Source organism: Colletotrichum lupini, chromosome 9 (genome assembly GCF_023278565.1).
Source record: "Colletotrichum lupini chromosome 9, complete sequence".
NCBI lineage: Eukaryota > Fungi > Ascomycota > Sordariomycetes > Glomerellales > Glomerellaceae > Colletotrichum > Colletotrichum lupini.
Genome location: NC_064682.1, coordinates 1,588,897 through 1,614,149, shown reverse-complemented (window position 1 = coordinate 1,614,149; position 25,253 = coordinate 1,588,897). Strand labels below are relative to the sequence as shown.

Here is a 25,253-nt window from a genome sequence, read left to right as displayed (position 1 = left end):
CAGCATGATGGCTGGGAGTATTCACTACCGGATAGAAAAATCATGTTCCTTCTCTCATCTGATCTGGACAAAAGACTGTCACATCTTTTTCCCCATCAGATCAAGCCAAGGACCATAGCAGGGGACATCTTTATACGATATTGCTCAAGACGGAGGGAGATGGAAGAGTTGGGGCAACATGTGCAAGGGAGTGTCGAGAGCATGGGCTTTGAACATATAGAGGCCCCTTCCCGAATACAATACCGGTGTCAATGGGGGGTTTTGTGTAACCGCACTTGGGGTGGAGGTTGTATTCGTAGTCGGAATATCCGGTCAAAAATGGGTGAAAGGCAGAATATCATGACAAAGAAATTGTCAAAGTTTGCCATGTGATTGCGCAGAGACCGTCTAACAATCCAAACCAGCAGCAGCAGCAGCAGCAGTAATAACTGACTACGCAGTACGGATATCCCTATCAGTCCGCATCGGCAAAGAAGGATACAACGATACCCTTACCTTACTCACCCACTGGGCAGTTTAGTTTGCACATATGAATGACGACACACGCGATTGTTCCCATCCAGGCTGGTCCGGCAAGCTGGCCCCGACTTGGAGCGTGTATTGTGCATGTGTGCGTGTGTCCAGTGTGTGCCCAGTGTGCGGCATATCAGACGAATGCCCAACGCGTCCCCTTGCCTGCATCGACGTCGAAGTTCTGGAAAGACAAGGGGCGCGAAAAAAAGGCAAGGGGTCCCTACTGTCGCGACGTCGTTCTCGTCGGCTCGCGATTTGACGATGGAGGGTATGGATGGATGAGATAGTATATACTTCCCGCACGTGAGAAGGGGAAAGGTGGAGGGAGGGAGGGAGGGGGGGCCTTTGCTGAATCAAGTCGACACGTACATCGCGAGACAGAGAGAGAGTCCCTGCAGGAAAAATAACATTTCTTCCAGGTCGTGCTCAAGTTGCGACTGTGCGGAGTGGCACCCGATCGGAGGTAGACCCCGACTCGGGCGGAATGCGGGAATGGGAGGGGGGCCAGGTGGGAGGGGGTGAGAAGGGAACGACATCGGAGACAACCAAGGGTGCGATGCGAACTTGCGAGACACTTGTGGTTCATGAACTCCATGCGTTGGGCGAGGCTGGAACGGGGGAGGAGGGGGGGAGGCCCACGATTTTTTTCCACGGGACACATTGCAAATGTGAAAAGAATGCGGGTTCAGTGCCCGTCTCAGTGGCTGGAGTGCAGTCTTTCAAGTCGGACAAGCGTTCTTTTGAATCTTTATTTTGAATCTCGGTCTGATGGCGTGCTTTGCGTGCCAGTTGATTGAGTCGTGTAGCTAGCTCTTTGGGTTTTGTTTGGTTTCTTACGTTTAGTTGGGAACTCTAGGTCAGTTGCTGGGGTCTGCACGCTGCCCAAAGCGAGGAGAATTGGCAGTGCGATGGGCAGCCAAACCTTGGGCGTCGCGATGGAGGCAGAAATAGGATACATACGGTGACAGTCTCAGGGAGTGGTGGTGTCAAGTTCGAGGGTGAGGGTGAGCCACCTCCATGTTCCAACGAGGCTGTCGGACTTACAAAGTACGAGTTTGATGTTTGAAGTTGCATGAGTCGCAGCGCAGATGGAGCTTTGGTAGGGCCCGCAAGGCCGAGATGCGGCCTTAAAACCGTATAGAAAAGCAAGCACCTGGCAAGCAGCGCCAGCAAGCAGCAGCTGCAAGCACGAGGTTGGGGTGTGGAAGAAGAAAAAAAAAAAGGAAAAACCTTGGCCTGAGGTTTGGGGCAATGGGGCTCACACATGCATGAGTCGCGAGGGCAAAGCCGAAGGCGTAGACAAAGTACCTCGACTTGGGAATGGATCCAGAGGTACTTGTGCGTGCACGGACCATCACCCACAGTCTCGCGATAGACCTGGTACCCGATACCTTGTTGTAAGATTGCAATAAAATTTGCATCTGTAATATTGCTGCAAGCGCCCTTTCTCTGCATCCATGGCGAAGCAACGCCCAGCCATGCTTGGGCTAGAGCGACGTCAAGCGGACACAAAAGGTCGAGTTGAAGAGGTGCTGGCTGCTGGTGAGCGGACTTACACGATATTCAGTTCTCTTTGGGGAAAGACAAGTCGCAAAAGGACCTTCTTTGATGGATGTCGACAGAGTTTTTCCATCGGGCGAAAGTTCGGGTTCCAGAGATAGGTATACTGCGTGTAGTCCCCAGTGATGGGCCGCGGCGTGGCAAGGCTCGCGTACCCAGTACCTTGACGCGCCAGTCTTGTTGCGGGGGCCTGGTGGGAGGAGTACGCAGTAGGAGGCGACCGACAAACACGCACCATTGATCAGACTGGCAGACCCAGCCCTTTTTCTCAATGCTCTTCCCCCTTCTCCCGTCTCCCTCTTTACCAATGGCTGGCCACTGGCCGATTGGAGCCGGTCTGACGTCAATGACTCACACGTCGCAAGCCGTCTGTTTGCTGCCGCGGCCCATAAATTCCTGCCAACAGACCGCGAATGCCCGAAAGCAGTGCAGGCGCCATGAAAAATAGCTGCCGTTTTCGCGTTCCTGCCTGGTGGTCATGACGGTCCCTTTTGTTCCTTGTTGTTCGGTCCCCGCGTTTGTGTCGTGTCCTCGCGTCCGGGCGACATGCCGACAACGTGGTCTGGTGACCCTTCTGACAGGTTTGACGGAGAGGCCGTTCGCTCCTGTTGCTGTTCTTGCCGCTGCCGCCGCTTTGCACTGACTGAGCTCGTGTCGGATGTGATCGTCAGTGAGGCCATCAAAGTAGGGGGCAGGCTCAGCGTTTCAGAGCGCTAGCGTGTGGTAGGAGACTGAGAGAAGAGGGTTGGAAGAGGGAAGAAAACCCTTGGGTTGCTGGGACGAGAGGATTGGAAAAAATCATAAAAAGGGGGGAGGGGAGGGGGGGCAGGTCAGAAAGGGGTGAGGATGGAAGGGGGGGCCCAGTCGGTGTCAATCCAGACCAACACCCCCCAGTGGTTGGACTCTAGACTCCTGGAGTCGTGATGGGTGTGCTGCAGCTGCCAAAGAAACTGACTGACGCGGCGCTGAGGAGCCTGTTGGAGCCTGCCTGGCTTATGTTGCTTGGGCTTGCCTGGGACAGACTGGTATCCGTACGGAGTATTCTGACTATGGCTAGTCGCGAGACAGATAGACAGCCAGGCGGGCCTGGCACTGGCAGACTGGGAAGAAGGAGGAAGAAGCGAGCGGAATGGCGGAATGGGTCGGCAGGTCGTGGGTTATGGGTAGCGTTTGTGGTAGCGGCACCCGTACGAGGTAGCGCCGCCAGTGGGATTTTGCATTTGGTTGGCGTCCAGATGGTCTTGACACGGCCCACGGCCTATTACCCGGCTGGATTTTTGGAGGGTTTTGGGCTGAGCTGTCGCGGGATGCAGTGCGGTATCCGTAGTTCATACTCCGTACTGCGCGGTGTGAACAAACGAATACGCGCCATTCGTTCCGATTCCTCTGTTTGAGCGCATGGCTGGAGCGAATGAGATCGTCGTCATGCTCCTGTCAGATGTGGTTGGTTTCGCCGTCATGTCAGTCTTGTTGCTGTTGCTGCTGAGTGCTGACCCGTCGCGTCGTGAGGCCGTGGCGAGCAGTGCTGAAAAGAGTGTCGCATTCTGACAAGTGTGTGAAAGCCGTGTCTGTAGTAGGGAAGCGGTAGGTCAAGGTCGCAGTTTGCCCACAGCTCCGAAATGAAAGCGAGGAAGAAAGAAAAGTGCTTGCGATCGGAGTGGATGATCACGCCGGGTTGCGTTGACGGAAAAAGTGTGGCCATCAGGGATGGGCCAGGAACCTAGGCAAGCGAGTCGAGTCACAGCTGGCAGGGGGCAACGATAAAAAATAAAGGGAAGAACAATATACGGATAGAAGGCAGGAAAGCAGGCTCCGGGGCAACAGAGCACAAGACCAAAAAAAAAAAAGAAAAAAAAAAAAAAAAAGAGGAAGGCAGCTGATGATGACATAGGTAGGATCCATCAGGGAGGGCATCTCAGCCTCTGTGGTGAAGGGACGTCCAAGAGCTGGCCAGTGGCAGGTTGGGCAGCTGTGAGAAGGGCACGCCAGAGGCAAGTAAAAGGCAAAGCAACGCAAGGAGAGGCAAAGATTCAATCAAGAAAGACTGGAAGGCGTGGAACTGGAAGGGTAAGCACTGGCCAGAATGCATTGTCGCAAAAAAAGAGAGCGACTTGGTTGAAAATCAATGGATTTCACAATGCAAAGTACAGAGACCTTAAACGCGGTGCTGCGATACTTCAGGGGCTGGGGTGGTCACAGCAGGGGTACATGGGGACAGGAAGGAGATAGAATGAAGATTTTCCAAGGCGCTGATTGGGTGCATGCCCTTAGCGTGGCCGCTAAGCACAAGCAATGTCAAGCAGGACCAACCGCCACGGCGCACTGGCTGCCTGGGGCCCCTGGGTTGTGTGGCAGGGGGGTGTCGTTGGGGCGACTGCTCAGGTAGGCCATGGCCAAAATTATAAAGAGGCAGGCCTCCCTCCAACCCGCTTGTTTCGAAATTCTTGCGCGGAAGCTCCGACCGACGGCCTTGCGTAGTCATCCATTCACGTTCGGCCTTTCTAATCTTCCTTCTCCACCCCCACTCAATCCATCCCCAATCCTCCAATCACGACTCAGAGATACGATTTCGCATCGTCCTTGTCGTCATCGTCATCGCAACATCCACAAGTCCGATATCCACGATAGACACATCTGCTGTCATCAACCTACACTCTACTTCCTCGCGATCCTTCTGGACAACACAGCTCGCTGTCGCGACTCTTGTTTCCACATCTCGGAAGTCGACTTTTACTCTCTCTTCCTCTCCCTATTAACCACCCGACGAACCCGTCAATCCTCAGAACCCCCAGGCGGTATACCTTCTTAACTGAAAGTGTCCCCCCGGATCTCGTACTCTGAGACGAGAAAAGAACTGGAATACGTTCCTTTCGAGACATATCTTCGTCAGACTTCCCGCGCGAACCCCTTCCGACGACACACCAGGTCGAGAACGAGTCCGTTGCACTCTGTAGACATCGCACGCACCGTCGCCGAATAGAGACACCGTGCTTTGAACCGTGACGAGGTATCCAGAGACGTCGAGTTGATTGCTGGCATCTGGGTCATTCGCGACATTATCGCAGCGACGCCTACGAAACCCACGACCTTCTCGTCGACCTACCTCATTTGATCCATTTGCATCCCGTTCCCGCCGCTGTCACAAGCTCGGCACTGATCGCAAGAAAAGTCGCATCGCAAGATACACGCGCATACCTACATACCTACTGCCCAGCAGATACTGTAGGGGAGACATTTATTTGTTCATCTCCAACAATTGGTATGCCCTCCTTCCTTTTCTCTCCTCTCTTGTCGTGGTCGGGGTGCCTTCCTCCATTTGCCTGCCCATCATCTCTGTCGTGCCTTCCCATCTACCACAAACCGGTGGGGGTGGTTGGCGCCTGTGATTGGCCCCCCAACCTCCGAACATTATGTTGCATCTTTTACTTCACCAAAGCTTCCCATCAACACAATATTGCCGCGCTTGACCCATTTTCACATCTTTTCATTATCACTTCACAGTCCCCATCTTTGGATCCACACTTCATACTCTTTATCATTATTACAATCGGTTCGAGAAACGAGACTAACTAGCAAGGCTTCAGATCTGCTCTTATTCTCGGTTTCAGGTCATCATCCATCCACCGCAATCATGGAGGCGATTCAGACCCATCCCACGAGTGCGGCGCAGGCTAAGGCTTTCACCGCGCCCGGCTCCCTCTCGTTCCCCGGCGGCGCTCACGAGCTCCCTCCCCAGGCGAACGGCGATAAGGCGGCCGTCAACGGACAAATCCCTGTGCCCAACGGCCAGCAGCCTGCAAACGGTACCGGGGTGACACCCGCGACACCTGCTGCGACGCCTGCCGCGACACAGGGTGGCAGTGGCTTGACTCCTACGTTGCAGTATGTATATCATGAGTGATCTTTTTTCTGCTCAATGAGGCTTATCTCGCCTACTCAAGGAACATCGTTGCCACGGTAAACTTGGACTGCCGCTTGGACCTCAAGACGATCGCCCTGCACGCGAGAAACGCAGAGTACAACCCCAAGGTGAGACAATATGCCCACTCGAGTTGCACTGTCGCTGACTATGACTTTACAGCGTTTCGCTGCCGTCATCATGCGTATTCGTGAGCCCAAGACCACTGCCCTGATCTTCGCTTCCGGCAAGATGGTCGTCACCGGTGCCAAGTCCGAGGATGACTCGAAGCTTGCGTCTCGCAAGTACGCCCGTATCATCCAGAAGCTCGGCTTCAACGCCAAGTTCACGGACTTCAAGATCCAGAACATTGTCGGCTCTTGCGATATCAAGTTCCCCATTCGCTTGGAGGGTCTCGCTTCGCGCCATCACAACTTCAGTTCTTACGAGCCTGAGCTGTTCCCTGGTCTTATCTACCGCATGATTAAGCCCAAGATTGTGCTCCTTATCTTCGTCAGCGGCAAGATCGTCCTCACCGGTGCCAAGGTGCGAGAGGAGATTTACCAGGCCTTCGAGATGATCTATCCCGTGCTTCAGGGTAAGTACCTTTTCTTAATCTCCGGTCTTCACCTACTAATTATTCTTTAGATTTCCGCAAGGTCTAAACAGACACTTGAACACGTGGATAGATCATTGACCCAGTCGATGTACTACCACCATACACAAAACCACCGACTTTGTACGACTAGACAACACTTTTTTCACGATACCACGAATTCTTTTTCACACAACCCAAAAAAAAATCGAGCGTCCGTCACCTGGCAATATGGTCGTGACACAATCATCGACGCCCGTTCTGCTCACTTCATCTTTTCCGTTGCATTGCATTGGCGTTGGTACAGGAGGTAACCCGGGCCGGAAGTTTCCGGTCAGGTGGTTGATTCAAATGAAAAGAATAAGATTTCTCATTCCGCGGCACTACATAGACTGCTCGTGGCACCGTCGACGGCAGATGCGCAGGTCGACCTTGCCGTTTTTAATGGACTCGACTTAGATGCATTGGGGTCTCGGACCGGATGGGGGATGATCAACGGGGATGATACGGAGTTGAAGTTGCCTCCTGGACAGTAGGTCGGAAGGGACTGCTGGTGGAAGGGGGGAAACCGGTTTTGCAATGATCGTTGCCTAGTTTTAGGCGACATGACCGATCACTCAAGTCTTACTCTACGTTCAGTCTGCGAGTTTGATTCGAGTTGACAAGTCGGCATTATCTTTTATTACAATGCCAACACCCGGTTTCTACTACATGCCTGTGCCTGCCTTGGGATGGTGACTAGTGACTGATGTATCTACGTACTACTGTGGAACGTACTCATTACACCTCGTAAAAGACTTGAAAATCACAACTACTTCAACGCAAGCTCTATTCCCTGTGGCTCTTGATATTATTTCATGACTGTACATTTTCAACAGCTTTATCTCTACGGTCGCTACATGGTATCTACATTCAGCATATACTTACATCAATGCGATTCCATTGGGTGGATGGATGGGTGTTAATTCTTCCGTCTACAACTTGGCTTGCTCCTGCTTCAGCAAGAGACCAGGTATGCCTCCTCGGCTCCCGTCCTCCGTCATGATGTGCTCGTACAAATCCGTCACGTCCGCCTTGCTCTTGACCTCCCTCCACCGCCACTTCTCGGTAAAGACCTCGTCGCCGCGGCCCTCGAGCACGTTTACGATTTCGCGACCGAGCACGGGCAAGAACTTGAAGCCGTGGCCGCTGCCGCCGGTGGCGACGAAGAGGTTGCGAGCGGTGGGGTGGTGGCAGACGAGGAAGTCGCCCGTCTGGGTGTCGGTGTACCAGCACAGGCGGGTGTGGACAAAGGGGCGGTCGTGGATGGCGGGGATGGGGACGATGGTGCGGACTGCTTTGCGGAGGGCGGCGACGCCTTCGGCGGGGAATTTGAGGTTCGGGTCGGTGAGGTGGGTTGCCGGGAGGGAAACTGTCGACTTTGTCGAGGGCGGGGTCTGGGGCGAGGGGTGGGGGATGGCGGTCGGGTTGAGGTAGCCGAAGGCGTGGCGGGCGACTTTGAGTTGCAGGCCTGAGGGGGGGATCATGAAGAGGCCGGTGCTGAAGTTGAGGGTGACGGGCATCTTGCGGAGGACCTCGAGCTCGTCGGGGGTGATGTCGATGTAGCCTACGGCCTGGCCCGTGGCGATGGCCTGGCCGGAGAGGTCGACGAGGGCGCCGGTCCAGGCGCCGGCTGCGACGACGACGAGGTCGGCGGAGAGGACGGAGCCGTCTTGGAGGGTTGCGCCTGTGACGGTCGACTTGTCGGGTGTGTAGTTTAGGCGGGTCGCGACGCCGGACACAAAAGTGACACGGTTAAGAGCCACGACTTTGCGCGCGAGGTAGGACATTGAGGCGCCGGCGTCGGCCCAGCCCGCGAGCGGGTTGATGTAGCCCCATGTGCCCGGGGCCTCGGGGGTGCCGAGGTAGTCCTTGATGGCTGTGGGAGTGGGCAGCTCCTTGATGATCTTGTCGCCGTCCTTGCCTGCCAGGGAGACGACGTTGTTGTAGCTTTCGCGGACGTATTCGAGCGAGGTCTTCTTGGCCTTTTGCTTGGCGTCGGCGTTGGTCTTTGCTGCTGAAGCGGAGGAGGAGGAGGAAAAGTACGATGTCGAGGCCGTGGCGACGGGGTCGGCGACGAGGCAGAGGCCGGACTGGCTGTAGCGGCCCTCTGCGCCGAGGTCAGAGGGGTGGGCGGTCTTGCGCCATTCTGTCTGGGCCTCGGCGGCGAGGGTCGCGTAGGCCGGATCGGCGTAGTCTGCGCGGATGATGCGGGAGGAGTCGACGGAGGCGGCGTCCTCGCTGGGGCCGGGGATCGGAGAGCGGTCGAGGACTGTGATCTTTGTGGAGGCGTAGCGTGGGCGCTGGGCGAGCTCGTAGGCCGTGGTCAGACCGAAGATGCCGGAGCCGATGATGAGGATGGAGGAGGGTGCTGGCTCTGTCGCCGCTGCCGCCGCCGGGTCGGAGGGCATCTTGTGGCTCTCGTCTGGTGTTGGTGTCTGTGGATGGAGTTTCGTATGCTATCGGAGCGGGTACCCGGCGCGGGAGCGGGAGGCAGGAAGATCACACGGGGTAAGGTAGAGGTACTTTTGAGAACCTTTGAAGCCAAAAGGGCAGGAGAGAAAACATTACCTTAAGAAATGCGACGGACAGGATAGGACGAAGAAATAATAGTGCGGGTCGATCTCTGGGAGTGGGAATTGGCGGTGCGGAAAGCTCACCGCACGCGGCCACACGTACGAGGGAAGGGCGTTATCGGAGGTCAAAATTTTTTCTTCCTTTCCTCTGCAGACTGCTGGGGGAGTCTGGGCTAGGTTATCGAATTGGGTGGGAGGTCGGTAGCGTCTCCCGACTCCCGGGGGTAAGGTAGGTCTCGCGTCGACTTGCTCGCTGGAAATGGCGTTGGCGGTGTCATTTCATCGGTGTATCGTAAGTTTTTCCTCCACCCCGGACGAGGGACAGACCTGGGAGTTTGTTGGAGTGCGGGCTTGCTTGGCGGGGGCGCCGACCGGTGTCTTTCTTCTCCCATTTTCTGCCTTCCCCTGCGACCAGGCGTGGGATGGGGGGGAGTCTGGAGGGGTCATCATGTATGGTCAATGGTGTTGGTGGGGGGTTCCGCCAGTTGGGAATAGTCGGGATCGGTAAGGTTGGTTTGCAGGTTGGCCGACACTTGCATGAAGGGAAAGGTTTGGCGGTGGGTTAGGTGTTGCGGCAGTACGAGACGGACGTGGTCGCGTGGTTTTTGAACCTGTACAGGCTTGGCTTTTCCGATGTAAGCGGCGGATGAGTGGATATGTTGGTTTTCTTCTCACTCAAGAGGAAAATGGCAATTGACGATGGTGAGCATAGCAGAGCGTTGATGTTCCTGGACTCCCCTCGGCGATGAGCGATGGTTGACGGAAGATAATCGACGTCATCCTGGCAGGCAATGTGATGGCGGGAAATGAAATCAGTGCGCTGGGCTTGTTGGGCTGAGCTCAAATAGCCGCCACTGTCCCCCAACTTGGATCAGGAGACTGCCTTCTTCCCTGTCTTTTGCAGTCACGATTTCAGGCAGGCGCCCTCGCGGTCTTAGGCTCGCTCGTGCGGGGAACTGTCATCCAGCAACATCAGGCCCAATGGTCTAGAGGTATGATTCGCCCTTCGGGTTTAAAAACCCTTCAGCGTAGCTTGAATGGGCGAGGCCCCGCGTTCGAATCGCGGTTGGGCCCCTGATAACTTTTGCCATTTTGATGTTTTGGTCATCTACATGATAATGATTGATCTATGACGGTTTAAGCGGGAAAATACTTCGATATTTTGCGAGGCTGAAGGAGACGGAAGCAAATCAGTGAGAACAGCAGGCAAGTAGCAGAAATCAGGCACTCCAACCAAGCCTTAAGCTGGACCGTGTCAAATAGAGGTTTCTCGTTCCACTATTGGTTGCCATGCATCGCCTGAGCACGCACAGCAAGCGCAACGGCAGGCAGGTCTAGTCAGATATCACATCACCACAAGGCTGACTTAATCATGACCGTTGGGCTTCTAAACAAGGAAACGTTGATGCAACCTGGACCATGGCGAGCCCAGCCCAGCCCAGCCCACCATTCCTTACCTCACGGCTCTTTGTTTTGTACCAAGACCGTATGAATCCCATGGCTCTTCCCACCGCCCACACCGTGCGGGGTTCGTGGTCGCATCCCCGCTTTCAGCTGTCCCACGCCGTCTTCCCTGTCTCAAACCACCTCTCACTCACCCAAATCTTCCTTCACAAACAAAATCCCATCACCCAAAAACAGACAACCACATAATAAAAAAAAGATGGTGAGATTCGGATCGCTAGTCTTGTGTGAAAGACTATCAAATGAGCTGCAGCTAACGTGTGTTTGACAGGCTGCACAGTTGACTCAGGAGCAAAGGGCGCAGTACAAGGAGGTGTTTGACCTCTTCGTAAGTTCTCACTCACCCCTCCGAGCTCTCTCCGTCACTTGGCTGCCTCAATGCCCCTCACTCCCCCTTTCCATCAGGCTGGCAGCGCATTGTGTAGAGCTTGCGCAACAAATTTCTCAAACCTCAAATCAAGCATCTCTACTAACTACTTGCCTGTGCAAAATAGGACAAGGATGGAACAGGTTAGTTTTTATGTTCTCCCATGAACCCTTTAATATTTTGGTTTGCTTCGCCTCCCGCCACCGGCAAACTGGGGGGTCATTGAAACTCGACTTGAACCCTCTTTGGCAGGATGAGCGTCGGAAGAGAGGATCTGGCTTAGACCCCTTTTTTTCCATCTCATCTTGCTCTTTTCATTTTATGCACTTCTTGTTTGATATGCGAGACCTCTATTACTTTTTTCTCCATCCCATCAACGGAAATTGACATCGTCCCTGCAGGTGACATCACCGCCCAGGAGCTTGGCGAGGTGATGAGGTCCCTGGGCCTCAACCCCAGCGACACCGAGTTGAACGACATGGTCAACGAGGTCGACGCCGACAACAACGGCACCATTGACTTCAACGGTGAGCTCGAATCACCTCCGCCCTCCGCAAGACCCCTCTTCCATATGGAACATATGCTGACGGACTTTCCTCCAGAGTTCCTCAACTTGATGGCGCAAAAGGTGCAGGTCGGCGATGCCGAGGAGGAGCTCAAGAACGCTTTCAAGGTGTTTGACCGCGACGGCAGCGGCACCATCTCGGCCGAGGAGCTGCGCCATGTCCTCACCTCGCTCGGTGAGAACATGACTGCGGCGGAGATTGATGAGATGATTCAAATGGCCGACAAGGATGGCGATGGATCAATTGACTGTAAGAGACTTCACGTTTCCCCCCTCTCTGCCTCACTATTGGGTGACTTGGTGGCAATGCTGACTCTACATTTCGATAGACGACGAGTTCGCCTCGATCATGATGAGAGAGTAAAGAAAAGAAAAAGGGGGTTTGTGGATTTCTTGGCGGTGATATCCATCGTTCAGTATTTTGTTTCTTTGGGTTTCCGGTCCGGTTATGTGGGTAGAGCGAAATCTGCCTAGTTTCTCTTTGGGCCTATGGGATTGGTCTCAATATCACGATACTCTCACGAAGTGGGATCTTGGAATGATCGACAACAACAACAGCTCGTGTCCCATTTTTGGTTCTCGTGATCGGTCTCCGTCAAACCTGGCGTGCCAGTGGTCTTGCCATTGAGCGAAGAAAGACTATTTCATATGATTAAGGTAAGTCTGTACTGGAGTCGCGTCGTAACGCTACATGTATTGGAGGATGTTGAATACCGACCTCGCTTTGACTAGCTTGTACTTCTCAGGCTACAGCGGCGCATCATGGCATTTCTCTGTCCTAGACCTGTCGAAGTTCAATAGGCATTGCTCAGCAGTGAGATCTCACAGAGATACAAAAATACTCTGCGTTGATTATGATATATGAATTCATCTGTCTATCTGACTTACAGGGTGAATAATAGTATGCATGTCGATCAAGGATTTCTCGACTATTTAGCAGTGATGCATCGACACCCTATCACTTCATTTCAAACCAGCTCAGTTCCGAGAAGCATTTTCTTCCTAAACCAAGAGCTGGGCCCCTTTAAGCCACATCTTAGTACAAAGGCCCTCAAGCTACTGGTGCATCTTGCTTTTACCCAGCATATTCCGAACAGATTTGGCCTCGGCATCGCCCCCTACTGATCAGCAACTTTCCTCCGATTGTTTCACGGAACCTTGAGAATGGAATTGTCCTATAACCATGTGGTCATTCTCAGTGAGTGCCAGAAGACCGAAGGGCGGGTGTGCTGGATATTCTGAGGATAGGTAGGCGTAGTGACCACCGAGTTCGATCCCCAATGTCAAGGAGGAATGACTGCTGGCCAAGTCCCCCAAGTAAGATGGAGATTGTCTCCCTTGGTGATTGAGCCTTCGCATGAGCAGGTGTAATTCTCTCAACAAGGCTGACCATGAGCGCAAGAAGCTGTGCGTTCTCATTGCGTTCTTCGTGTTTCAATGCGTTTTTCGAAATTTGTGACAGGCGACAAGCACGGTGTTCTCGAGCTCAATATACCAATGCTGGTGGACTACGAATGCATGGACCGTGTCTGTTCATGGTCCTTCATACCACAATGTCCGGCCAAATCGGTAGGAGAGCTAAAGCGAAGCCAGTCAGCACGTTGTTTCCGCGTGTGTTGAGTGATGAAGCACGTCACATGTACTGTCAGAGAACAACATCTGGCATTTCTGTCTGATCCTGCCGCCGCAGAAGCAGATATGGAAGCCGTATGGCGTGGCGGTAGTCGAGTAGAAGGCTGGAGTAGAGGCTGAAATAGAGGCCGTCCGAGAGAGATGGTCAATTTGAACGCCAACATTGAGTACAAAAAGACTGGTGATGCAGTAGATTCTGAGTCTCATCTTGAAGGCGGATATCGATGTCGGCACCAAGACTGAACATGAAGAGCCACAGATAACGCCGGTCTCAATATCTGATGTAGGAACGGCTATTGAAGGTGTCAGCGGAGGATTTCTGCACGTAGTTGAAGCCAAGGCTAGAACTAGAACTAACCATAGCAACCAGGATTGAAAGCTCCCGCCAATAAACTTCTCTTCTTTTTCAGAGGCTTCCATGGGCTTTGGATCAGCCAGGCATATACGCAGTTTGGCACTGAGGCCAGCCGGTCGGGAGTATAAAAGCCGATCTCCTGTCCTCGTTTGAAGCTCAGACAGACAGTATTACCAGAGGATAAAGTTTGGCCGTTTGTCCAGTATTGCCAGGGGATAGCCACCAGTCTGCTGCTATACTTTCGTCTACAGTTGACCAGGCTTGAGACTAGTACGGCTCAGTCGTTCATCGGGCCCTCTTTCTCCCTCCAGCTTATTCATTTCGTATCCTCGGAAAATGAAAACGGATCATGACGCTCATTTGAGCGTTTATTACCAGAGGATAAAGAGGTATTTTAAAAGTACTGTTAAATATAAAAAAGGGGGTTAAAAATTAACGAAAGTAAGGGAAAAGAACCCTCTTAACTTGCCGGCGCAGGAAGAAAAAACACGATACAAACCAAACCCAAAGGGCAAAAACAGAAAACACCAGGGATAGCGGCTGGTCCAGGAGTTGTCGGTATACCACGACGGATACGAAAGGGGGGAGGAAGGCGAGGAAAGGCCGAAGCCACTGGCGGAGGGTGTCGCGGAGGGAGGCGGGGCGGTGGACGTGGATGATGAGGACGGGAGCCCCAACACTGGTGCTGGAAGAGGGAGGCTGAGCGGGAGAGAAGACGGGGGGGTGGTCGGTCGAAGGGGTGGAGGTTGGTCGGTTGTGGGCAGAGCCCACAGACGTATCGATTGTGAGTCTTGGTCGTGTCATCTATATAGTGTTAGCATAATGTAGAAGAAATAGACAAAGTTGTTATTGAAGCTGTCTGCAATCATTGCCTTACCTTGATTGTTCTGACGTGGTTGGGGATAGAGAAGAGTTCACGAAATCACAACAAGCAGAAAACTCCTAATACACCAAGGCCTCATGTCAGAGGCGTGAGCCTTCCTTCTAAGAAGTTTTGGGCGTAACTTCCTCTGCAGGGTGCTTTCAAAAAGAATACAGGAACGATGTTATCGACTGGAGTATCATTTATTGTTTGTAGACTGCTACCTGCCTCCCGAAAGCTCATCTATGACCGAAATCATTTAAGAACGAGGGAGTATGGCCCTAGGAAGGCCAGCACTTATGCCGGAAACTACCCATGATCCGTGCAGGCTACCATTGTGGCTCTGCTTTGATTGGAATCACCACATCCTGATGTCTTGGTTGATCCCAAAAGGAAGCCGCGTGTGGTGGCTCGGTTCTCCATGACCAGACGGCTTGATCTTGATGAATTAGGAACCCCATATCCATCCCGTTTATATCCTTCACTTCCACGACAAGTTTAGCCCTCCATTTAGGGTCAGGGGAATCGTCTTGAAATCCAATCTGACCCTCCCAATTTCCCCAAGGATTCTTGATACGCTCTTTCTCCCATCTTGAGTATTCACTCCAATGAGTGACCAAGATGCGATATTGGAGGCGGAAGAAGTCAAAGATGCTGTAAATGAATTGAAGAAACCAATTGTCGAAGTATATGGTTCGTTGAACAAAACTTTCCCGCCACTCCATGAATTCATCAATGTTGTCTACCCGCGGTAAAAGATATTCCCTGCTTGGGGGTGTCGGTCCGCGTTGAGAGGTTGTGTGGTACATTAATCTCATCCAGTCGGTGCGGGCTATGAGCTCGAATGGACGAGTGGGACCTCCATGTCCTTCTTCCTGGACGTGCTGGGAAAGAACGTCGGTCGTGTTGGCTGCGTTCATGTTGTTGAGATCTATGGCAGCGTCCATCTTGTAATTGCACGGGTGCGATGTAGGGCGTCTTGGTCGGATGCGGTATTGCCGTATACGTATAGGAATATGTGCCAGGGAAGGACTAGTGGTATCGGTCAGTATCAACGTCTTCGAAAGGGGTTCGGGGCAGGCGTTATTACGAGAGCACTGGGACAGAGAAGGTGATGTGGTGAGATATCAAGAGTCAGGTTCTGTCGCAGGTGCATCCTTCTTTATATTCAAGAGAAAACCGCATTTCCATAAGCTACTGCCTAGATTACATGCCGCACCATGACGTGTCATCCACAGCGGTTCTTCGTGGCTTGAAGCATCCGCAGAAGCTGTGAACTTAACATCTCATCGCCATAAGCAAGTAGACCTGTTTGGTGCAAGTGGTAAGTGATGAAAGTGCTTGGTGCGGTCACTCGATCTCGTGGCCGTCTGAGGACTCCCTCGCGGGCTTTGGTGATGTCCCTGATCCAGGGTTTCACTCTTGTGGTCCATGATTGCGCTGACTCGCCTGTGCCATTGTTTTCCCAAGAGCAGATCCCACTCATCGCTTCGGCCGATGATGATCGCTTGCACGATACTCAAGACGTGGACCTCTACATCAAGTCTTGCACACGATGGTGCTACCAAGTGCCCACAATCGCGCGAGAAATCAATTCCAGATACGTGCAGTCTATATCTACAACACCATCCATGGCTACGCTCGGAAGGAACACTTTGTCAGACATGACGGTCGCCAGGATGCTGCTGCCGGCAACAAGTGGAGATAGACCGCAGAGTGAAGTACAACAAGGTGCGAAGTCAGGAAAGTGTGGCTCAAGTCGGTCAAGCCACAGCAGAAAGTGGCAGTGAGGAGAACAGTGCGAGACTTCCGTCTATCTTCTTGCACACAGTGCATGGCGCGACAGGTCCACGGACACACTTACAGAGCGCTGCGCTGAACTTCTTCTGCAACTTTACGAATACAGTCAACTGCGGTCTACGACCACGCGCCTCCTGAACTCGGCAGATTCTCATCGATTCTGACTATGCGACAAGAAGCTTCACAGCTATACCGGTAGCGATGTCATCGGCAAAAGACCTCGTCGAATTCCCCGACGTGGAGGCGAAGCTCCAGAAACCATCCAAGCAATCCGCGTTCGAGAAACAGAGAGCCGAAGCCGAAGCAAAGAAGGCCCGCGAGGCTGCCGAGACCGCCGCAGTATACCAAGACTTTGTCAAGAGTTTCGACCACGATGACGATGACGACCCGAGAACCGGCCGGTTTGGCTCGATGCCTTCACAAAGACCCCAGCCCAAGGTGGCTGGGTTCGGCGGCGCTCCGTTGGGCGCACCTGCACCATCTAGGCGACACTTTGGCGCATCCAATCCCAAGAGCGGCCCTGGTAGTCTAGGTCCTACTCCGAGCTTCAAGAGCGGTCCGGGAAGCTTGGGACCTCCGCCTGGCTCGCTTGGAAGGAAGAGGGGCTTCGACGCATACCGGCAGGAGAGGGACAGAGATGGCAGGCTCGGGTTCGAGGAAAGGGAGGAACCGAGTTCGGTCGCCAAGGTCTTCCACAACAGTGACGACGAGGACGAAGCCAAACCAGACTCGAGAGCCGAGGAAGTCGCAGTGGCTAGACCTACGTTGCGTCTTTCTCAGCTGCCGCCTGGAACATCGCCTGCCTTCATCAAGTCATTGATCCCGACAAGCCTTAATGTTGAACACGTCAAGATTTTACCGCCTATGGGACCTTCGGGCACGGAGAAGAAATGCGCCGTAGCCATTGTCACACTATCGCCAGACACGCCAGCAACAGAACTGGATGCAGTCGTGAGCTCGCTACAAAATCGCTACCTGGGTTACGGCTGTTATTTGTCGTTGCACCGGCATCTATCCTCAACGGTGGCAACCGCGACAACATCGACTCTGGGTGGTACATCCGCCGGATCGCAGCCTTTTGGTGCCAAGCCTGTATCACAGCCGACAGCACCCGGTAACGCGACAACACAGCACGCCTTCCATCGAGGCTTTGCGCCGCCAACTTCGTATGGCCCAAATATCGGTGCTTCAATCAATCGGAGCAGTATTCTTCACGTGCCTGTCAAGCCTCCAAACGATATAAAGATGGTACACCTCATCAACAGGACCATCGAGTCGGTTCTCGAGCACGGCGTGGAATTTGAGGCTTTGCTCATGAGCCGCCCCGAGGTTCAACGGGAGGAAAAATGGGCTTGGATTTGGGACGCACGCAGCGAAGGAGGTATCTGGTACCGATGGCGATTATGGGAGATCGTCACAGGAGCATCTTCTCGGAGTAACAAGGGACGGTATCTACCGCTTTTTGACGGCAGCCATGCCTGGAAAGCTCCAGAGAAAGGCCTGCCATTCGAGTTCGTCACAGAACTCGATGAGTTTGTATCCGACTCGGAGTATAACTCCTCGGACGACGAGGACTTTGACGGGGAAAACCGCGAGAATCAGACTCAGGGGCCTGAAGCAGAGGCTACCTTCTTGAACCCACTCGACAAAGCAAAGCTTACCCATCTCTTATCACGTTTGCCCACAACTTTGTCCAAGATTCGGAAAGGAGATGTCGCCCGAGTGACAGCGTTTGCGCTTACGCACGCAAGCCGGGGTGCCAAAGAGGTCGTCGACATGATCGTCTCGAATGTCGAGAAGCCCTTTGCATTAACGGCGGCCAACCCAGAGTTTCAGTCGAATGGCAAAGAGAAGGGAAGACAAAGGGGCGATTCAGAGCCGCCTGAAGCTGAGCCGGAAGGGAAAACCGAGAAGGAGGGCCCTGACACCAGCGGTGCAAGCCTTGTGGGCCTTTACGTTGTCAGCGACGTACTATCCGCCTCCTCTAGTAGCGGTATTCAGCGTGCTTGGCGGTATCGACAAATCTTCGAAGGAGCACTCAAAGAGCACAATATTTTTGAGGGTCTGGGGCTGATGGCTGAGAAGCTAAACTGGGGCCGACTGCGGGCTGAGAAGTGGAAACGAAGCGTCGGTCTAGTCCTGACCCTTTGGGAAGGTTGGTGTGTCTTCCCAACGGAGAGTCAGGAGTTGTTTGCCAAAACTTTCGAAAACCCGCCATCTTCAAAGACACAAGAGCAGATTGAAGATGACGCAGCCAAGAAGGGTAGATGGAAGGTGGTTGAGAAGTCCTCGATGCCGGCCGCCGATGTTGCCACAACGAGCACCCTTGATCAGAGAGCGCCAGAGTCAACAGCTGACAAAGAGGTGGATGACGTCGAAGGCGAACCAATGGATGAGGAGGATGTTGCCGGTGAACCCATGGAAGAAGACGATGTCATGGGCGAACCAATGAGCGAGGAGGATGTGGAGGGTGAGCCCATGGTGGATGATGATGTCGAGGGGGAGCCGATGGAAGAGGACGCAACCGAAACGGCAAAGGATCAGTCACCGTCAGGCGAGACCAGCAGCAAGGTAGAAGGAACGGCAGAGGCCGCGAAGACTGACGACGCCCCCACTGTCGGACGTTTGCAATTATCAACCCAGCCGAAGGGACAGCCTCGGAAAAGGATGAGAGCAGTGGACATGTTTGCTGACTCTGGGGATTCGGATGAGGGAAACTAAGCGCGCGTGGCGGACGCAGGCGCTGGTTCTTCAAGTAGGCCAAGACGACACCAGGGGCGAGACGGCGGGCTTGGACGATTGATAAAAACTGCTCACCCTATGAAGATCCTGGGTTTGTCTGAAGAATAGTATTGTAAACGCATGTGTCTTGACTGGGCCGTGAGCGGGACGGGGTATATGTGAGAGGGGGATATGGCAGCCGTCCTGCTTCTGCAGGACGGGGCGGTCCAAGTTTAGGCTGCCCGAAGCCGCTTAGAGAGAGCGCGGCATGGCAATGCATAAAGGGTGATGGGCAGACAAGTCCATACGGATGGATATATAAAAGGGATGAGATATGACGGCATAAGTGAAGCGTCGGTTGGCGGGTTCACCTTGGCGTGGAGGTGAGGGCAGTAATTGACGAGCCGTCTACATATTGCCTCTACAGAGATCTCTCCCTTCCTCACTTTCAGCAACATATATCTAGCCCCGCGCCACAAGTTGCGGCGGAGAATGAAGAGAGAAGCCGCCTTAATGCCAACGACACAGGCACACAGGTTACATCACAAAGTGTCCACCCACGGGGTACCTTTTTTCGGAGCGCTACTTCTGCACAGCCATGGATACGCATTCTTCGTGTGAAGCGGTTTCTTGTTGGGTAGGCTCGTAGAGAGAGGGCGAGAGAGCGAGAGAGAGAGGGGTGGTCTGGTTCGACGACCTTCTCGTTGTGAATTTTTGGTGGTGCTTGACCGGATCCGGCCAATCAAAACTTGCTCACTTCCCTTGCCTCTCGAGCCTCTGACGGTGGAGTATGTAGTCGGTTGTTGTTTTTTACTTGCTCGCTCCCACCCTCTTACGGTAGTCCTCGCCCTTTTTTCGCTTTTCTATCTGCCCATGTATTTGTCCCCGCGCTCGAGTTTCCTGATGTAGAGAGCCTGGTCGTGGGAAAACGAATTCATTTATGGGGGTTCTCGGAATGCTTTGAGCCTTGGGAAACCTGTGCGCGCGCGATATCCGTGCGGGTTGTCGTTGGCTGAACCACTAACACGGGGAGGATGAGTGGACTACTGAACCGTGGCGAGACCTTTCAAGACACGAAATCGGATTCAAGTCGTACATGAGATCGATGTTCGATGTACTTTGCACAGTAGGCAATATGAATTTCCTGAAAAGTTCCGACTTTCTTTTCGTAGGTTACCTGATTCCCGGCCTGGAGCCTGGAAGGGGGGAGCCTGAGTCTGGGCCGACCGCGGACTCGGCACCGACTCGCGGGAGTGAGAGGATGAGCCCAGTCAGACGGTCAGCCGTAATGTGTGAGTAAGTGTGAGTGTGAGTGCATGTGTGGTCGCACAGGATCTCAAGAGTCTGGACCCTTGACATGATCTTACAGTTCCTCTGATGACGGAGCTTACAATCGATATGGGGGGGGGGGCACGACGACATGTCAAGATGCAAGAATGGCATGAAGAAGAAATATGACCCTGAGGGCCTGCTCCCATATTCTCATGTACTGTGTAAAGAGACAGACTGGGTTACGGAGGGTAAAGGGAAAACGGGAACTCGGTACTAAACGGCGACCCAGAGTTAGCTTCTTATCAAGTTGGGCAGCATATCCCGGCAGAAGAAGGGAGAGCACGCGGCTTATTCTCATGGCCGGGAGCGTTGTCTTGCTAGTCAGCCACATCTCTCTCACGTCTTTCTTTATCTCTCCCTTTTCCGATGCGTTGCGGCATGTCTTGTGCTGATAGGCATTCTATCTGGTTAAGAAGCCCACCGACAGTGAGGGAGATAGACGCTCGGGACGCTCCTGCGGCGAACGGCATGTCAACGTGGGAAGCGCGCCGCGTCCAGGCCATAGATTACGGGCTTGAGGTAAAGTCCCAACCGCGCCCGGCTTGCCGTTTTAAGCAGACGCAGAAATTCCTGGGTTGGTGGTGGTGCTGCTGGGTTGGCCCTGTTATCGTGTTGGATAACGTGCCTTAGAGTTGGTTAGAAAGTTGCCGTCAAAAAAAGCTTGCTCCGAACAAGAGTGAAGAAGAGAGATGGATAGTCAGGACCATCTAGAGTCATCCCATGTTCAAGTCTTATGAGGCATTGAGGTTGGCAGTGAGGGACCATGGACATGACTGGGCTCGGATTGTAAGACGAGGTTGAGGTGGCATGGCCGGAAAGGGTATCTGTGTACTGTATGTACCTGTCCAGTGGTTCTAGGTGTACGGACAGACATGGCATGCCGTCTGTGATGAGAGCTGCAGACAGACCCCTCTTCCCGCCCGGGCTTTCATCGCAGATACTGATGTAGGCAAACTTGTCACTGGGGCACTGAGATTTCGGTATCTGTACGGCATTCGTACCCTCGTTGAACTATCTTTGTCATCCATGCGTCGAGTATCCGAGCAAGGCAGAAAGTGAAGCAGGCGGCGGACAGCGAGCGAGGCATGTAGTAAACCCCCCCGCACGTGGGGCTGTTTCGATGCGCTACCGGGATGCCGTCCCTCACCTGGCTCGCTCACCCCCCCTCCCGCCCGCCGCGCCCCATCCATTGCCCACGCCCACCGCCGCTGTCCACTGCTCGTGCTTCTCTTGGGCGTCTCCTCTTGCCGCTCGCTGCTGGCTGGGGGGGCTCGGAACTGGAACTCACTCACCTTCACAGGCTCACGCTGGGCTGGACTAGACGATGCCAAGGACCAAGGTAGGACATGGAGCATAGGGGCCGCTAGTGCTGGTCAGGGACCCAAGGCTATCCGAGAGGAGGCAAGTGCCTACCTACCTGTATGAGGTGGTTCAATGGTTGTACCTCTTGCTGAATTCGGGTCGGGGGAAGGAGTGTTTTGCTGAATTTAGATCGGGAGAAGGAGTGAGGAAGAGAGAGAGGAAAGAAGGGACTTGCCTTGACTGCTCTTCAATTTACCTACCCAAAGGTACCTTAACTCGACTCGAGCAGGTGCTACTGGTGTTGACCGTGTTGTTCCTTCCTCAGTCGCAGTGGACTATTCGTACAGGCCAAACCCCGTCTCCCCCGGCGTCGACGTCCTTTCCACCTCAAACGGTCCACTGGGCCGTTTCCTGTTCCCATGGACGGTCGCTGTTTCTGCCCTTTGCTAACCCGCCTTTGTGACTTTGTCTTCCCTGACCACCGACCACCACACACCACACACTAAGCACTACGGATACCTTACCTTGGGTACCAGGGCAGCTAAGGTAAAGGTAGCAACGATCCCACTGCTTTGCCGACCCGGCGCTTCTCTCAGAGTCCCGTCTACTTCCACTTCATTCAATACCCAGAAACCTGCCCTTCCTTACGACCCCCCGGCCTTTGCGCGCAGCTTTAAACCTCTTCACGCTCGAAACGCCGCTCGTTTCTCTCGCCAATTTCCAGCTCTTGCAATCCCGCATTTCTCACCTCGACATCGTTACCGATTTGCTTTGCGCTGGAAGCCCCCGACGACTCACCTTACCGCCGGCGCCCGCTCGATCATCACATGGCCTTTCTTGCCCGCTGAGCCGATTTCACCCATCGTCGCCGGATACATAGCTTGCTTGCCTGCGTCGCAAACAAGCCCACCAAAGAGACCGACCAGCAGCGACCGCGAACCATAGGAACGACCAGAACCAAGACTCGACGAACGCCGCCGCCGCACCTTGAGAGCTGGCTCCCGCCTTCATGTTCCACGCCGCCGCTCACTCCCACCGTCCGAGGTCTATTGGGGCCGAAGCCTGAGCGAGCGACATTCATCGCAGCTTTTACTTTTGCAATTACCTTTTTAAAGAAGCCCGGAGACACTACCGCAACTTGGAAGATCGCCAAAATCTCTACCTCCTCTCACGTATCACAGCAACCTTGAGAGCCACCCCCACCACAGCCCACCATGCCGCTCATCAACGGCCAGAAGATGGCTTGGTAAGTCGCAGCGTCCTATTCCTTCCGTTCCTGTCCTCCATCATTTCGTCTTCTCCTCGTCGTGTTTTCCTTCGCCATACTACGGCCATGACTGGCGATTTCTGTGTGCATCGATGGAATCCCGCATCCCGCATCCCGCTTTCCGCAGGACCCTGAGCTGACCACTTCACCCTTCGCCCTCTAGCGAGCCATGCATCCGTGGTCATCGCTCCACCAAATGCACCCATGCGAATGAACGCTTGATGGTCCCCGTTCGAAAGCCCGGCAGACCTTTGAGCACATGTCCTCATCCACCCTCTCGCGGTTGCGGCTGTGGTAGTGTAACGGCCGCCATCCCGAGAAAGCAGAAATGCGGCTGCGGTTCCAGCAACGCCGGAACCCCCGCAGAATCACCCAGTGTCAGCAAGGCAGAATCGCCGGCGAGCGATGTCCCGCCAATGTCTCCGACCAAGGCATCCGCCGCCTCCTTTCGCATACAAAAGTCTGCCCCGAAGGCGGCCAGTCGCAAGCAGTCGTTCGACCCCGTGAACCTCGAGAGGATGGATGCCACCAATATCAACATACTGCCGCCATACGACATGGCCCAAGCGAATCACATGCCACAAGCCAACGGTGGCATGCCGGGTATGCCCGCACCTAGAAATGGGATGGAGTACGGCGGTATGACCATGATGGGCGGCGTTAACGGCGGTTTCCACCAACCCATCATGTATCCAATGTTCCCACAGCAGATGCCTGCGCCCCTGTTCCCCCCGGGAGCCGCGATGTCGATGCCTCAGCCAAATGCCGTACCTTCAGCCATCAACACGCCACAGACTGCGACAACGCCTACTCCGATGGCAGCGGCATCGAATGGGGGATCTTGCTGCTCAGGAAAGACAAATGGGACGCCGAAGCCCGCCCCTCCGCCCTCGTTGACGAGCACCAGCACGGGTGGCTCATGTTGCTCAGGGCCAAGCAAAGCCGAAGGGAGCTCTACACAGCCTTCTAGTGTCAGCTCGAGCCCCAAGACGCAAGCAAAGCCTAAGAAGGGCGGTTGTTGCTCTAGCAAGGCACCTGCGATAGACACAAACGTACATCACATGTCGAATGGCCATATGTCGCCGTCGAGCGCCATAGCCATGTCGCCTTTCCAGACACCTACCGCCATGCCCCAAGGCATGTTCAACTCATACTTCCAACCAACAATTTTCACATATCCGCCTCAATACGGGTCTTGGATGTCACCGCTACAGCCTGCACAGTGGAAGCAGCAGATGGAGGCGCAGCAGTATGGTCAACCAATCCCGCCGCCGGCCGCATACGGCATGCCGAACTCGCTTTTTACCCCAGATGGTACAACCCCAATGATGCCCGAATCAACATCACACATGTGCAGCTGTGGCGACGGCTGCCAGTGTGTGGGCTGCGCGGCTCACCCTTACAACGATGCGACACAAGACTACGTGCGATCTGCATACACAAGTATGCTGGACGACTCTTATGGAATGACGAATGGTACGAACGGCACGAACGGCACGAATGGGCACTCGGAGACGGCAACGACCAACGGGACTGGCGCCCGCGGAATGGATGCACACACGAATGGCGAAAACAGCGGTTCTCCTGCTGGGCCGCAAACACCTTCCGATGGAGCCTCAGTGTTGAGTGAAGAGCAGGCACTATCGGCGAACGACTTCTTCTTCGTGACATACCCGTTCAACGGTGACGGATGCGCTGGCGAGACGTCGTCATGTCCATGCGGCGACGATTGTCAGTGCCTCGGCTGCTCGATACACAATAACTCGCCCATGCCCGAGTCAGGATGAGGGGTGTTCGGGTGTGTCGAGCTGGGGTCCGCAAAGGATTAGGTTTTGCGGAATGTTTTACCCTCGACGGTGGATACGAATGAGTCTTTTGGAAGGTCGGCATTGTTCAGCCGTTTTCGAGTTGCATACGCGGTGTTTGGAACGATACCCTCTACTGGCCGCATCATAGTACTGATAGAATAAATACTCGTTCATAGAACGTTTGACGATCCGGTGATTGAAATCGAAACAGAAACTATTCAACACTTCCCTCGCGTACCGTTCACAGTGAAGTCAAGAATGAGCTGAGAAATACCTACACTGGGCTGAGACAGCTCGAAATTGACAGACGATAGAACCCGGGCTCAAGTGCCGTAATTCAGACATTACTTTCGGAGTTGTCGTGGGCAGGAGAGGGGAACTCGGCACGGTGTGTGCTGTCTTCCGGCGCCGAAGTTGGGGTACCCACTGCTCCGGTCCCCAGGGCAGCCACGCCGCGAGACCAGGGGAGTCTCCAACTTTTTCCTTGCCGTCAGGAGGCACGGACGTCGACTTCTCGTACAACATCACCGCAAACGACCAACCTTGCAACTACCGTACCGTACTTTGATATTTAGCACCATTACAATTCCTCACCTC

General features: G+C 54.0%; 11 protein-coding genes and 1 non-coding gene across 12 annotated transcripts; 6 read left to right on the top strand and 6 right to left on the bottom strand.

Moving 5' to 3' along the window:
* Nucleotides 1-1,365: 1,365 nt before the first annotated feature.
* CLUP02_16381 (uncharacterized protein) lies at nt 1,366-1,968 on the bottom strand (the record flags this gene model as incomplete). Its single annotated transcript, XM_049295303.1, has 1 exon — nt 1,366-1,968. The coding sequence occupies one exon, from the start codon at nt 1,966-1,968 to the stop codon at nt 1,366-1,368; it is 603 nt and encodes a 200-aa protein (XP_049152450.1).
* A 456-nt stretch (nt 1,969-2,424) lies between these two features.
* On the bottom strand, nt 2,425-3,500 carry CLUP02_16380 (uncharacterized protein; the record flags this gene model as incomplete). Its single annotated transcript, XM_049295302.1, has 3 exons — nt 2,425-2,716; nt 3,033-3,331; nt 3,408-3,500. 3 exons carry the CDS (start codon nt 3,498-3,500, stop codon nt 2,425-2,427), a joined length of 684 nt encoding a protein of 227 aa, XP_049152449.1.
* A 29-nt stretch (nt 3,501-3,529) lies between these two features.
* On the bottom strand, nt 3,530-3,775 carry CLUP02_16379 (uncharacterized protein; the record flags this gene model as incomplete). The annotated part of the gene is made up of 1 exon (XM_049295301.1): nt 3,530-3,775. The coding sequence occupies one exon, from the start codon at nt 3,773-3,775 to the stop codon at nt 3,530-3,532; it is 246 nt and encodes an 81-aa protein (XP_049152448.1).
* Nucleotides 3,776-4,210: 435 nt separating this feature from the next.
* On the top strand, nt 4,211-7,218 carry CLUP02_16378 (transcription factor TFIID; the record flags this gene model as incomplete). The annotated part of the gene is made up of 11 exons (XM_049295300.1): nt 4,211-4,416; nt 4,633-4,868; nt 4,964-5,023; nt 5,081-5,623; nt 5,682-5,955; nt 6,015-6,102; nt 6,155-6,573; nt 6,661-6,710; nt 6,780-6,876; nt 6,958-7,098; nt 7,161-7,218. The coding sequence occupies 11 exons, from the start codon at nt 4,211-4,213 to the stop codon at nt 7,216-7,218; spliced, it is 2,172 nt and encodes a 723-aa protein (XP_049152447.1).
* Nucleotides 7,219-7,540: 322 nt separating this feature from the next.
* CLUP02_16377 (FAD dependent oxidoreductase) lies at nt 7,541-9,016 on the bottom strand (the record flags this gene model as incomplete). Its single annotated transcript, XM_049295299.1, has 1 exon — nt 7,541-9,016. The coding sequence occupies one exon, from the start codon at nt 9,014-9,016 to the stop codon at nt 7,541-7,543; it is 1,476 nt and encodes a 491-aa protein (XP_049152446.1).
* A 611-nt stretch (nt 9,017-9,627) lies between these two features.
* Nucleotides 9,628-10,272, bottom strand: CLUP02_16376 (uncharacterized protein; the record flags this gene model as incomplete). The annotated part of the gene is made up of 3 exons (XM_049295298.1): nt 9,628-9,806; nt 9,857-10,035; nt 10,202-10,272. The coding sequence occupies 3 exons, from the start codon at nt 10,270-10,272 to the stop codon at nt 9,628-9,630; spliced, it is 429 nt and encodes a 142-aa protein (XP_049152445.1).
* On the top strand, nt 10,157-10,255 carry CLUP02_tRNA322. The gene has a single exon. It is a non-coding gene; the product is annotated as a tRNA-Pro (tRNA).
* Nucleotides 10,273-10,844: 572 nt separating the features above from the next.
* Nucleotides 10,845-11,941, top strand: CLUP02_16375 (calmodulin; the record flags this gene model as incomplete). The annotated part of the gene is made up of 5 exons (XM_049295297.1): nt 10,845-10,847; nt 10,917-10,973; nt 11,140-11,155; nt 11,414-11,827; nt 11,907-11,941. 5 exons carry the CDS (start codon nt 10,845-10,847, stop codon nt 11,939-11,941), a joined length of 525 nt encoding a protein of 174 aa, XP_049152444.1.
* An 831-nt stretch (nt 11,942-12,772) lies between these two features.
* On the bottom strand, nt 12,773-15,912 carry CLUP02_16374 (uncharacterized protein; the record flags this gene model as incomplete). Its single annotated transcript, XM_049295296.1, has 11 exons — nt 12,773-12,982; nt 13,038-13,085; nt 13,127-13,155; nt 13,221-13,502; nt 13,568-13,824; nt 14,064-14,354; nt 14,442-14,506; nt 14,601-14,669; nt 14,789-15,458; nt 15,517-15,523; nt 15,663-15,912. 11 exons carry the CDS (start codon nt 15,910-15,912, stop codon nt 12,773-12,775), a joined length of 2,178 nt encoding a protein of 725 aa, XP_049152443.1.
* A 515-nt stretch (nt 15,913-16,427) lies between these two features.
* Nucleotides 16,428-18,947, top strand: CLUP02_16373 (coatamer subunit protein; the record flags this gene model as incomplete). Its single annotated transcript, XM_049295295.1, has 1 exon — nt 16,428-18,947. The coding sequence occupies one exon, from the start codon at nt 16,428-16,430 to the stop codon at nt 18,945-18,947; it is 2,520 nt and encodes an 839-aa protein (XP_049152442.1).
* A 1,698-nt stretch (nt 18,948-20,645) lies between these two features.
* On the top strand, nt 20,646-21,704 carry CLUP02_16372 (uncharacterized protein; the record flags this gene model as incomplete). The annotated part of the gene is made up of 2 exons (XM_049295294.1): nt 20,646-20,853; nt 21,580-21,704. The coding sequence occupies 2 exons, from the start codon at nt 20,646-20,648 to the stop codon at nt 21,702-21,704; spliced, it is 333 nt and encodes a 110-aa protein (XP_049152441.1).
* Nucleotides 21,705-22,795: 1,091 nt separating this feature from the next.
* CLUP02_16371 (copper fist DNA binding domain-containing protein) lies at nt 22,796-24,635 on the top strand (the record flags this gene model as incomplete). The annotated part of the gene is made up of 2 exons (XM_049295293.1): nt 22,796-22,827; nt 23,012-24,635. The coding sequence occupies 2 exons, from the start codon at nt 22,796-22,798 to the stop codon at nt 24,633-24,635; spliced, it is 1,656 nt and encodes a 551-aa protein (XP_049152440.1).
* Nucleotides 24,636-25,253: the final 618 nt, after the last annotated feature.